At 45.0% G+C, this 13,534-nt stretch overlaps 1 protein-coding gene across 1 annotated transcript; it reads left to right on the top strand.

Moving 5' to 3' along the window:
- The first annotated feature begins 2,936 nt into the window (after positions 1–2,936).
- LOC137160104 (lymphocyte antigen 6 complex locus protein G6c-like) lies at positions 2,937–6,513 on the top strand. The gene is made up of 3 exons (XM_067558545.1): positions 2,937–3,212; positions 4,318–4,437; positions 6,274–6,513. Exons 1-3 carry the CDS (start codon positions 3,164–3,166, stop codon positions 6,399–6,401), a joined length of 297 nt encoding a protein of 98 aa, XP_067414646.1. The 5' UTR covers positions 2,937–3,163; the 3' UTR covers positions 6,402–6,513.
- The last annotated feature ends 7,021 nt before the right edge of the window (positions 6,514–13,534 follow it).

The following is a 13,534-nucleotide window of genomic DNA, read 5'->3' as shown; positions in this document are numbered from 1 at the left end:
GGTTGCCACCCGGCTGCTTGTCCGAACATCGCATGGTAAGAGATTCCCCCAATAAGATTTTAATTGCATTTGACTTTTCTACTGAAAATGTTTCTTCTTCTTCTTATGCTGGGCTCTGGCTATCACCTGTAACTTCCATTAGGCCTCTTGAAAGAAAACAAACTGAACAAGATTCAACCTCTAAAATCAGGAAGAGCAGAACCTGTGTCTGATTGTTCTGTGTACCTTTTACCCAAGATCAAGACACGTCTTTATTATAGAAGATAATGTTTCATAGGCAGCTATTTAAGCACAGGATCAGCAAAAAATTTGTAATAAGTCTGCTTAGCTAAGTTGATGCAACCTGTGATTTTTTTAATATCCCGGTTGGTGGGTTGAGCCCCATGTTGGGTGTCAGGTTTTCAACCATCCCCAGTTCATCACAAATTTTCAAATGGGCTGCACCCAAAATATTTTTCACATTTGTGCCCTCTCCTGTCTTTGGTTTTATAAATGGGCCCTGCTAATAGCTTGGGCATTTGGCAGGTCCTGTCTTCTCCTCTAGCGGGGGAAGCTGAGACTAGAAATTTTATGGGTGGTCAAAATCCCTTCTTTGGTAGCAGGTACAAAGAAAAAGCAAACCTTGGGTTATAATTGGTTCTTTGTCTTGCATGAAGTCCAGTAACTCTTCAGAACACATTGTTTTCTACTTGTAGCTTGGAGGTCAGTGGTGGCTAAACTGTTGGCACTGAAGGTGGCTTTTGTGTTTGTTTCAGGGCTTGAAGCTCAGCTAAAGGGATCAGGAGGGCGTTTATCATAAGAGACAACTGAATAGAAAAGTAAAGACGACTCAAACTAGGGCACTCATGCGCCTCAGGAAGATGGATTACAAAATAGGGAGGGTCGGATCCTTAGCTGATGTAAATAAATGGACCGTTGATTTCAAAGGAACTCTGATGATTAAAAAAAGGGAGGGTCGCCATAAGACAGCATCAATCCATGTTCTTTCTGCCCTATGTGGCAGTGATTATGTTAGCTTTCCTTTCTTCTTTCTCTTTCTTAAATGAAGCATACCAGCAAACTGCCCTGTGTTTGTTTAAGAAAAAAATATGAAACAACAACAAACAAGCAAACAGATTAATTTCCAATCTGATTCTAGATCTTCTATCAGGCTAAAAAAAAACCTCTAGTCCGTGAAATCTCTCATCACATTACTCTCACCAGTTTTGCTGACCTACTCTGGACCTTTTCCAAGCCAAGAATAAATCCCTCCAGTGAACGAATCACTGGGTGAAGCTCTACATCCCGTGCTACGCTAGAGGTCAGACTAAATCAGTGATTCTCAACTGGGGTCCACAGCCCACTCGGGGACTGCAAGTCATTTCAGGGGGGTCCGCGAGCCCTGGTGCCCTGTGGGGCTAAAGCCAGGAGCCCAGAGTCCCCACACTCCAAGGATCAGAAGCCCTGATTCCCCCCACATTGGGGGGCTAAAGCTGTGAGCCCTGAGACCCAGCAACCCAAGAGGCAGAAGCCCTGAGCACCCCCTCCCCACAACTAGAGCCGGGAGACCCATGGGGCAGAAGCCCCAAGTATCCCGCCCCGTGAGGCTACAGCCCTGAGCCCCCCAGCTCCACAGGGCTGAAGCCCCAATCCCCCCAGTCTGGTGGCTGAAGTCCAGATCCCTGCGCCTCCCCTCCTACCCTATGGGGCAAAAGCCCCAATTCCCCCTCTTCCCCCCCCCCACGTACTCCCTCTCCCACAGCAGCTGAAGCCCGGAGCCCCGGCCCTCCTCCCGCTGGGCCCTGGAATTTTTATAGCAAGTTGAGGGGCCTCAGAAAGAAAAAGGTTGAGGACCCCTGGACTATTTCGGTCATCACCCAAAGTTCATGATCATAGGTGAGGACGAGATCGCGGGTACGGGTGGTGGAAATGTGATTTCTCCGCAGGGTGGCTGGGCTGACTCTCCGAGATAGGGTGAGGGGCTCGGCTATTCAAGAGAGCCTCAGAGTAGGAGTCAGCTGAGGTGGTCTGGGCACCTGGTAAGGATGCTCCTCTGGTAGGCTTCTTTGGAACTACAGTGGGCATGTCCCACTGGGAGGCGGCCCCAAAGCCAACCCAGGACACGCTGGAGGGTTTATATCTCCCAGCTGGCCTGGAACCTCCTGGGAATCCCTCAAGACGATCTGGAAAATGTTGCGGAAGAAAGGAAAGTCTGGTTCTCCTTACTGCCCATACTGCTGCCATGACCCTCACCAGGAAAAGCAGCATAAAGGAAAAGACAAAGACCCGTAAACTAGATGATCACAATCATCTCTCCTTACCTTAAAATCTGAATCTCAGCTTCATCTTTCTTAAAGTGAGACGATCAGAACGAGACGCATGGCAGTGGATTATATTCGTCAGCAATGTTTTACTAGATTCGGTTCCCTGCTTTGCAATTTGGATAGGACTCCAAAAGAAAAAATAGCTGTTACTGCAAAAATTGTCAATGGATAGCTAATTACATTCACGTGACCAGAACCTCAGCATTATGCCGATTTGAAAAGAGTGTTATGAAAGGGAAACACAAAGGCAGATAAGTCTGTCTATTCTATGTGCTTCTTGGGGGCTTCCTTAACCACCTTTTTGAAAATTTGATGAGCACTAAGACCTTGTCTACAGTAAAACTTACTTGGGTATAACGTACATCGCTTAGGGGAATAATCCGCACTTCTGAGCAATGTAAGTTATACCAACCTAAGTGCTGGCATAGACAGTGCTATGTTGGTGGGAGAACTTCTCCTGCTGACATAGCTACGGCTTCTTGTGGGAGGTGGAGTAATTGAGTTGAGGGGAGAGCCGTTGCCTGTCTGCTTCGAGTGTCTTCAGCAGAAGCGCAACAGCAGCGCTGCTTCATTGGTGCAACTGTAGTGCTTCTAGTGTCAATGTAGTCTGAGATTTTTTTGGGGTGAGGAAGTCAGATGCTCCTTTGAGCAGGCAATTTGTACTGTGCAATATCTTTACTGTAGAGCAATTTTCTTTTCCGCTGTGCTTTTCCCACCCTACTTTAGGGCAGGCAGCGCAGAAGCCAACGGGATCCGAGAAAGCAAGGCTGAACTTCTGCCAGTTCCGGAGCTATCTCTGGTGTTGTTCTTTGTAAGCGCACTCAGGCTGTCTGGGTCTTCTTCCCTCTTTACCTGCTGAAATGAAGGTTCTTTTCGTGGGACTAGCCGCTCTTCTGTGCTTTGCAGGAGGTGAGTGACGGACAAAAGTTGAATTAAACTGAATTTAAAAAACCGTAACGTCCAGGCACTAGAAGAAAATTCAGAGATGTATTTCCAATGGGCTGGTGGTTTAGACACTGCAAAACAAGGTCTTATTTAGCTTATAAAGGAAGGTTTGCACATTGATTTGGGTTCAATTCCCTGTTCTCTCCCTAACCTTTTGTGTGACCCTAGCCCCAGTTTCTCAAAGGTCTTTAGGTGTCTTATTCCCGTTGTTTTCAATTTCTTTCTTTGATTGATTTCAATACCTTTGAGGCTCTGGGTCTTGGAACTGGTCTACGCTGAAAAATCCGCAGCCCTGAGAGATGTAGTTAAGCCGACCAAATCCCTGGTGTAGATAACACTAGGTTGACAAAAGACATCGCTTCAGGGATTGTCTATGCTTAAAATGCTACAGCGGTGTCGTCGTAGCGCTTCAGTGTAGACCAGTGGTTCCCAGCCTGTGGATCGGGGGCCAAAAGTGGCCTGCGGGGGCTTTCAAAGTGGCCCGCCCCTCCCCTCCCACTGGCTGCAGAAGGGAGCCGCTGCCTAAGGACCCAGGTGAACTGCGTTGCCGCATAAAGTGTGTTGCCGCAAGGCTAAAAGACGAGTTGCCAACCCTCCAGGATTGTCCTTGAGTCTACAAGATTATGTCCTGTGATGAGCCCTCCAGGAATATGTCCAACCAAAATTGGCAACCCTGTGTGGTCTAGACCAGGCTGTTTCCCATTGGTAAAACAGCACTTCCCTGCCTCCTATGGCTGTTGTGTGGAGAAATGGATTAAAGATTGTGAGGTGCTCAGATGGTATGGCAAAAGGAGCCTTGTAAGTCTCTAAGATATCTAGGGAGAGAGCTGTATCCGATCATCCTCCCGGAAGTGTAAGACACATGAATGGGACCAACAGACGGACGACACCTTTCATGTTCCTCCTGGTGGATAGAGTCTGAAACGTGATCTACATCTCACCAACTGTTGTTTCCTCTGGAGCAGCACCAGGCTTGCCATGTGGGTCTGCTCCGCCACGCATCGAATTCAACAGCAAATATGCCGTTGTTGTCAGACCAAGCCCTTCTTCTTTTGTTTATCTGATCTAGGTGAGGCACTACGCTGCAATGTCTGCAAACGCAAACTCCTCCTCTTTGGGTGTGTCCAGGGATCAGGTGAAATAACGTGCGGCTGGAGGGAGAGATGTGTTGTCATTAAAGCTTCTCTTGGTATGTATGGATTTCAAAGACCACAGCCACCTAGCCGGGTATTTATATTGTCATTATCACTGTCGCAAACGTTGCACATCACAGACTTGTTTAGACTGGACGGATGGGGGAGCAACAGTGAAAATGGGAGGTAGAGGGGGGTCAAATTGAAAGAAAGTAGCAATTGTTTCTTCTCAAGCATTGCCTGCAGTTCTAGATTGAACCTATAATCTCAGAGTCAATGGATATACTTATCGCACACTGGTATCTGGTTCGTGACTGGGTCTTCCAGGTGTAATAATAACAGTCATTAGGTATGTATGCATTTTTGAAGGCCTGGGGTCTGGCTGCATCACTTAGAAGTCACTCACCTGTCTGTGCATTCATTGCACAGTTGTCTGGGACTGTGTGTAGAAGAGCTGGCCAAAATCTTTATTTTTATATTTATTTTTAACTGCGGAAGATGATGCTGGTGCGGGGGTGTTCTAGAGATAAAGTTTAACAGACAGGTGGCGGTTGCTAAAGTTGTTGAAGCTTGCAGACTTGTCTCTTTCACCGACAGAAAGTGGTCCAATAAGATATTACCTCACCCACCTAGTCCTGCTAATATCCTGGGACCAACACAGCTATAACCACATTGCAAATAATGATTTTTATCTGTTTCTTTTCACTGCAGAATTTTCAACTGCTTTCTTTTAAGGAATTTTTTGTTTTCTCTCTCTCTCTCTCTCACTCTCTAAATCCAGAGTTGTTTTGTTTAGGATTTAGCAATCATATATATCCACAATCCAGTCTGTGGGACTACTTACAGCACAATGAAACTACTCATAACATATATATATATATATATATATATGTGTGTGTTTGTGTGTGTATCCCACCATGTGACTAAAATTGACCATACAAAAATATGAAAACAACAACAACAATAAAAATGGGGGGAAATTACAGAGCAACCCTCTCCCTCACACACATATTTCTTCTCTTCTCTTTAGTTATATCAGAAATCTTCAGAAAGTGAGAAAGTTAAAAAACCCACTTCTATGAAAAATTCATTTTTTTTCTCAAAAGGACCTAACAGTTCAATGACATTTTGTTTTGCTTGAGAATTGCTGAGAATTGTTGTGCAGCATAAAGAGAGGAGAACAACATGTTACTCCCTAACATCTCTAAATTCCTTGGAGATTCTTGAATAGGAGAAGCACCCAGTGGTCTTTGCCAGTCATTAAACACAGGATTCCCACCCACATCTTGTTTTGCATATGGTACCACCAGGCACGACTTCCATCAGAAAAGGCAAAGGATGGAGCCATGCAGAGAGGTAGCTTTGCCCGTTTTCATCAGCGTCACTAACATAAATTCATTGATTCCAAGGGATCGTTGTGATCAGCTGGCTCGACCGTCTGTGTAACACAGGCCATAGGATGTCCCCATAATAATTCCTAGAGCAGATCTTTTAGAAAATCATCCAATCTTGATTTAAAAATTGCCAGAGATGGAGAATCCACCACAACCCTCGTTCCAATGGTTAATTACTCTGCCCATTATAAATATACACTTTGTTTCCAGTCTGAATTTGTCTAGTTTCAACTTCCAGCCATTGGATGGTGTTATACCTTTCTCTGCTAGATGGAAGAGCCCATTATCAAATATTTGTTCCCCATATAGGTACTTATAGACTGTGATCAAGTCAGCCTTCCTCTGTTCTGCAGTATCCTGAGTGACGTGGGGTGATGAGTGCCGCATACAGCCTGCCCCACTGGTTTATAACAACTATCTCTCAGCTAATCGTTAACAAGTGGGCCTGAGCTGGTGTATGGTTTTCTAACCACGTCCCTTTTCTATCTCTCTCCTCAGGGAAATTACCTATCTACTACCGGCTGAACTGCACCTCAGTGCTAAATTGTGGCAAGGGGAGGGCAAGTGACAATGAATCTCGCCTTACTTATGACTACACCTGCTGCAACGCTGATTTCTGCAACTGAGCTGCAGCGGGGGGAATGTCCGGGAATCAGTCCAGCTCTTATGTTCGCTATCGCTCTTCTTCTGCAGTGCAGGGAAGGGAAACGGATCATGAGCCTCTTTTTCTATGTTTCTTTTAAATCCAGATTTTTTTTTTTTTTTTTTTTTTTTTTTTTTTTTTTTAAAGATTCAGAGATCATCTAACCCATATTTCCATTCTCCCAGGAAAACACCTGCCTTCTTGTTTCCTTTAAAGCAGGGATCATTTCACGGAGAAAAGGCTGGGGGCAAAATGCTCCAAAGCGTCTTAGTCACTATCAGAAGCCTAATGTAGAGCATGGGAAACTGTGTTCAAAATGACATGCAATCACTTTATGTGTGAGGGGTTTCCTGGCCTCACAGACTAACTAGGGGCCTCTGAGGTAAACAGGTGATCTGGGTTGTGTGAGTCAGTTAGCAGCTAGTCTAGAGTAAGGTGGGGTGAGTTGTGCCTCTCTGGCTGTAGAGAGCAGCTTGCTTTTTCTCTCTCTGTTTTGGGGTTCTTGTGTGTCTCATCATTCAGAATTCTAAGAAATAAAGTTGTGTTACATTGCAGCTTTCCAGCAAGAGTATTTATGTTCTCATCCAACTTCTCTATGTGTATCCCACGAACATAACACTTAAGTCCCTCTGACCTTCAACCTTACGCTTAATCATTTTTCTTAGGTCCAAAGTCTTAGGGAATCCCTCATCTGGTCCACTGAAATCAATGGGACTCCACACATGTATTCTTCAGAATATTCAGTTAAATGAGTATTCTGCTCAATTTGCTGTCTATTTACTGTCTTGAGGGAGGACTGTTGCTTTGCTTCTGTGTAGTATGCAGCAAAATAGGGATGTGATCTCAGGTGCTACTGTGATATACAACATAATAACGATCATCTTTCAAGGAAGAAACATACACACAAGCGATGCATATTTAAACTGCTAAAGAACTCATTCAAATGGGAAGCTACTTCATCTTTCTGTGATTCATTTTCACCATCTGTAAAACAAGGGGGTTTGGAGGATTAGCATTTGTAGAACACGTCAGAATTCCCCATTGGAGAAGTGCCAGGCATGACAGGCATTATTCTTTGAAACTGAAAGGCAAAACAACTTAAAAATGTAAAATCAGTAAGAAGATTTTTTTAAACATAATCCATTGTTCACCTGAGGAACTCAGTGCCACAAGGTGCCATTGGGCTTGAGAGCTTATAAAAAGGATTAGACATTTATATAGAGAATGAGGGCATCCACAGTTACACCAGACCAAAGGCGCTGGAATCTTTGTAGAAGCGGGGGAGGAAGGGGGGAGGCAAGGCCAAAGTGCCCCCTCCCTCTCCGAAGCTGGCTGCTCCAGAGGTGAGTCAGCAGCTCTCTCTTTTAGAAACACAGCAGCCCCTGGTGGGCAAAAGGTGTAATTACAGTGCCTCCCCAGCGGAATCTATTATTTTGCAGGGGAAAAATAATCTGTGGGGGACATGAATTCTGCACTTACGTTTCTTTTGTTTAAAAACGGGGGGGTCAAGAAAATGCAAGTAAGAATGTTTGTGAACAAATGGAAGATACAAAGAACCACAAACCCCGGGAAAGACCAGTCTGAACTAGCACAAAACTGATCAGAGAGGAGAGCTAATTGGAGGCTAATAAATACGTATAAGGAAAGATAATAGAAAGTTATATATAGGTGGCGTAACAAAGATCTGGTTCTCTGTGCATTAACTCGTCCTGGAGGTGACTGTGGTGGTATCATCCCAACGTACTTCCCACTTGTAAGTAACTAATCACTGCTTATGGGTGCTTTTCCTTATTGTTTGTGCCATCTGCTGAGTGGTACTAAAGCAACTAGAGGGAAGAGGAATTGGACTAGATGGATGGGTCTAACCTGGGTCTAACATGGGTCTAACCTGGTTTGTCAATTCCTGTGTGCCTACGAAAGGCCTTTGAAGTCTTGGGTGCTAGGTGAACTGCAGTGTAATCCTCAGTGGGACAATGTCTGGACTCCCCTGCTTGGCGTTCATGCAGTTTTATATCGTGTTCAGCTCCCACACAAGTGAAACAGATGGGGGAAGGGAGATGAGTGCTGACTATTTGCTCCCTCTGCTCCAGAGGGTCCCTTTCTGTCCTCCTGTGACAGACTCCCCCAGGAACAGGGCTCTGGAACCACTCAGGGCGCAGCCAGACACAACTCCAGTGCTCGGAGTCTGCCTCCCTGGGTTTATTCATTCTCAGGATCACAGCACAGAGAGGCCTTGTTAACAGATTAATTAGAAGTTACATCAGCAACCAATTAGAGAGGCTCAGAGCCCATTCTCAGGCCCTGCTCCCGAGCCCCCATACAGGAGAACAGCCTTTCCAGCCTCTCCCCCCTCCGCAGAGCCATCCCCTTGCCCCTCCCCAGTCCTTGGTCTCCTTCCCTGGCCAGGTGTCTACCCGCTCCTTGTCTCCGCCTGGGCAACCTGTTGCAGCTGGTTGATCCAGGGCATGGTCAAACCTGGCCATTGTTTGTGCACCTGCTGCTGGGGAAAGCCCATCCGCCCTCTAGTGGCCTCTGCAATGATCACACGCCCAGGTGCCATCAGCCAAATACATGAGTAAGATATGGGGGAAACTGAGGCACATACACAGCACTCAGAGAAAACCCCAGGACAATCTCCACTTTGTCACACCTTCAAGCTGAGACTCTCTGGCGAGGGACAGACCAGACAAGGGGGAAGGAGGGAAGTGGGGAGAGGAGCAGGAGCGGAGAGAAAAATGCTGGGGGGGCAGGAGGAAGACAGCGTGAGGGATGGGCAGAATTGGTAAGTGAGTGGGAACAAGCGAAGGACTGGGAGGCAGGGAGTGGGAATGAGGGGGACTGTGAAGAGGTGGGAAAGAAAAGACGGGAGAGGGCAGTGTGTGGGAAAACAGGGTCTCCTCCGTTTCACTGATGAGTGCTCTGATGCCAGACCGGAGTCCTGAGCGCTTTGCAGATGCCCGAATGTCTCCTCTCTTTATGCTGCATTTGCATGAGCTGTCTGCCTGTCTGTTTTTCAATCTGTCTTTGCCTGGCACACATGGGAGGTGGACCAGGAGGTGATTAATCAGGAACACAGAGTACATATAACTCGCAAGGTGACGTTTCTTGCCTTCTGTTCTGGAGAGCGTGTTCATGAAAAACGGTTTCAGTGCCATTCCCCAGCCCCTCACACACACATATTGGTACTTGGATTTCGTCACAGAGCAAGAGGAAAGACGTTTGTCAGAACCCCATGGGAAGTAAATCACTGACACGCCTGTGATCATTTCAGCCTAGAATCCATTGCAATATTTACAAGTGATTTTTTTCCCTCCCTTTCCAGGAAATCTGGCTGAAGAGCTGGATCTTCCCTAGGCCAGGAGCTGGGCAATACATACAGTATTAGTGCCAGTGAAAACCCCAGATTCAGTTTAATTTAATACAAAGCTATTTATCTGAAAGCGCCACAGACAGGCAGCAAAAGGCTATGCAATGCCTCTTCTTAAGAAGCCTCAATTCCCCAAGCATCAACCTTCAGTGACTATGCTGGCCCTACACTGTATCCTGACCGGCAAACAAAGCAGGTATAGTTACCAGTTCTAGGTGGAAGCCACTTGTCTTCTTTATGAGCACTTGGTTTCTTTAGTGTTCCTGGGGACAGGGGAAACCCTCCCGCAGAAATCCCTTGTAGCAGCGTGTTGGCTACCCACTGCTTTTCCATCTTCCAGCTTTACAGGCCTCTTCGATGTTAATTGGGGTGCGTGTGTGACATGTGATACTCCCCAGTACGTATATCCTTTTTCAAAGGAGTCACATGCCCCCCAAATATACCCTTATTTAGCATTTCATAGCTTGTTTTTCTAATTCATTTAGGGAGGAACAACAGGGCTAGACTGAGGGTCGGCTGACATTTACTTTCTCATCAGTTATTCCCTGGGCTCCTGATGTTTTGCTATCCTAAAGGATCAGTTTACCCAGATCAGTTCCAAGTTCCCCATTTATGTGTTTACTGTGTGTACACTCGGTGAACTGGCCATGACCATAGGTCTTCCAGATCAGCACCAATCCACACAGGGCCCCTGATTAAACATTCAAGGTACATAGTTCATATCAGCTTTCAAGTGAAGTTTTAGCACTTTTGGTAATTTTTCATCTGACGCTAAGAGGAGCTGCTCCCAGAAGCCTCTAGCAAATTCAGCCTTACCAAACTTTCCCAGACTGATGTCAACCACAGTGGTTCATAGTAATTCAGTTCCATCCCAAGTGCCTTTCAGTAAATGACATTTTTCAGAACTGTTTTTGATAAAAGGTCTGATAAATAAAAGTCACAAAAACTTTAAAAAATGTGACAAATGGGTCCATTTTGAACACTATGATACATAAGCAACCAACCTTTTAGGGTTTTTTCCCCCATGAAAAATAATGTTTATTAGAGCTTCATGACAACTGTGCCAAAATAATACAGGTTCTGGCGGTTCCTTAGAAGTTGGACAGTGGGAATAATATTATTTGTGGGATTTTGTATTTTTCCCAGCACATACTGTAGAGTTTTTTTTGTGTGGTAAATACCCCTTTTCAATCATTATTCATTCCAAGCAGCTTTTGCAAAAATAAGGAAAGAGTGCCACTGGGTGGAAAATAGCAGCTATAACCCTAAGACTAAAATAAAATGGAGGCCATCAATTTAAAAATCAACCCTTCGAAAACACTTCATCCACCACATGTTATAAGTGATTCACAGAACCACTAAAACCAGACAGAATTCCAGGTGTGGCTTTTGTTTAAGGGTGAATCCGTGCTTTTTGTGAGGGGAACAATGTTAACGCCTGGTCTACACACAGTTTTTGTACTGATTTAATCATTTTAGTTGCGGGTGTGATTTTTTTTACCAATATAGCTATGCAGTAGAATGCAGTTCTATCAATATAAAGGTGCCTTTCATTGTATTTTCCCTCCTGTGTGGGACTAGCATAGTGGTATAACTATGGGTCCACATTAGCAGGGTTTATACCACTTTACCATGACGGGCTAGTTACAGCAATACAAGTTTTGTGAATAAATAAGTCCTTGCTCAGTATTTCCTAGTTGTATCAATGCTATTTTGGCTTGTTTTGTTGCCTCTAACATTTCTTAGGCGGTCAAACATATTATCGAAACACTGTGACCTTAAAATCTACTTACCATGGTTTTTGTGTGGAGTTTTGTAATGCACAGTGAATGTCACATCTCACGTTCCAAGAAACTTAAAACAGGTTTAGGCCTCGTCTACACTTATAAAGTATACCTGCATAGCTCGGTCAATGATGGGGTGTGACAAACGCACCACGCTGATGACACAGTTTTGCTGACATTGTCCCCAGTGTAGACACAGCTATGCTGACAGAAGAAAGCTTCCATCAGCATAGCTAACATCATCCGGTGAGGTGGCGTTCCTACACGGGCAGAACTCCTTCTGTTGGCGTACATTGTGTCTACACTGCCAACTAGTTGCTAGTGGCAACTAAAGTAGTTAAATGAAAACAAAAACTATGGCTTGATCTACATTTCAAAGTTATATTGCCATGTGTTGGTAGTTACGTTGGTCAGTTGTGTGAACCTTGACCAACATAGCTATATCAGCATAAACTCCAGTGTAGACATAGCTATGTTGTCAGAAGAGTGTTTCTGTCAATGTAGCTAAGATCATTCACAGAGGTGATGTGCCTACAACCTCTTCTGTTGCTGTAGGCCGTGTCTCCACCAGGAGGCTATGGTGACGTAGTTATGCCAGGATAGCCTCCCTTGGGAAGATATAACTCAAAAACAGACTTCAGAGAGAAACTGCAGAGCTGGAACTCATCTGCAAACTTAACACAGTCAAACTGGGTCTAAATAGGGACTTGGCATGGTTCTCCCATTACAAGAAGTAATTGTCACTGTTCACACATTCTCACCTTCTAATCAATGGTTGTGAATAGGCCTCATCTACCCTAACTGAATGGACTTTGCTAACACCTACCCTCTCCATTGTTGTTCCTTACCCTTGGATGTATATATACACCCCCTATCTGATTTCTATTCCTTACATCTGACCAAGTGGGTTGCAGCCCATGAAAGCTGGCTGCAGAAATTAAATGTGTTAGTCTGTAAAGTGCTACAGGACTCGTTGTTTTTTCAGAAGTGGTGTGCCAAGTCTCCACTGATTCACTCTCATCGAAAGTGTGGCATGCCACTAATGCAGTTTAACATTGCTAAGGTCTCCCTATATGCAGCATAATTAACCTATTGTTGTATGTAAAGTAAATGAAGCTTTTAAAACGATTAAGAAGCTTCATTTAAAATTAAATTAAAATGTATATCTGACCAATTTAGTGTGATCCTTTCCTTTGGGCTGGGAGGAGAGAGAAGCTGCCGCGCATCACTTTTTTGGGCCAGGAGCGGTGCAGCTCCGGCCAGGGCGCCGCTGGGCCCACGTGGGAGAGGGACAGGGCCGGGAGCCCTGCGGTAGCAGGGAGAATGTCACTCACAATTATCTTGCGTGCTGCCTTTGGCATGCGGTGCCATAGGTTGCCGACCCCTGATATAACCCATATGCAGATCAGGTTTCTGTGTCTCCCTTCTCACACAATTCATAGTTAAGCTAGCTGCAGAGGCTCTTTAGTGCAGACACAGCCCCGTCCTCGCCAAAGATCCAAAAGGAGAATTTATTCCTGGGTTCATGCTGGTGCTGTTATCACAGAAATATGCCCAAGACCAGACAAAATGTACAACCCTAAATATCAGATATGAACCTTGGAATGGATCTGAGTTTGTGTCCAACCTCCAGTTTGAATCTTTCTCCGTTTTAGCTTCAAACTTTCAGAAATTCAGATCTGGATTTCATATCCCACTGTACAGGTGTCTCCTGATCTGATGTTTTGTTTCTGTCCACAGGAGGTCTAAGCTGTCTGGATATATGCCTTCATCCAGAATTCGTAACCAGAACTTTGGTTCTGCCCATTATAAAGCTGTGACATTCAGATCAAAATCTTGATCCATAACTCGGATCCAGAACTGTTTCCATTATAGGCTTATGGAGTTCATAGCCAACCCTGGGTGCAGAATTTGGCTCCAAAGTTTTGGATTGGGTCCACTATGGAACAATGAAATTCAGGTCTA

Source organism: Emydura macquarii, unplaced genomic scaffold (genome assembly GCF_026122565.2).
Source record: "Emydura macquarii macquarii isolate MOO-44397 ecotype Brisbane River unplaced genomic scaffold, CSIRO-AGI_Emac_v2 contig_2140, whole genome shotgun sequence".
Taxonomy (NCBI): Eukaryota; Metazoa; Chordata; order Testudines; family Chelidae; genus Emydura; species Emydura macquarii.
Note: the sequence above shows the minus strand (reverse complement) of the source record. Positions and strands in the feature narration are given on the sequence as shown.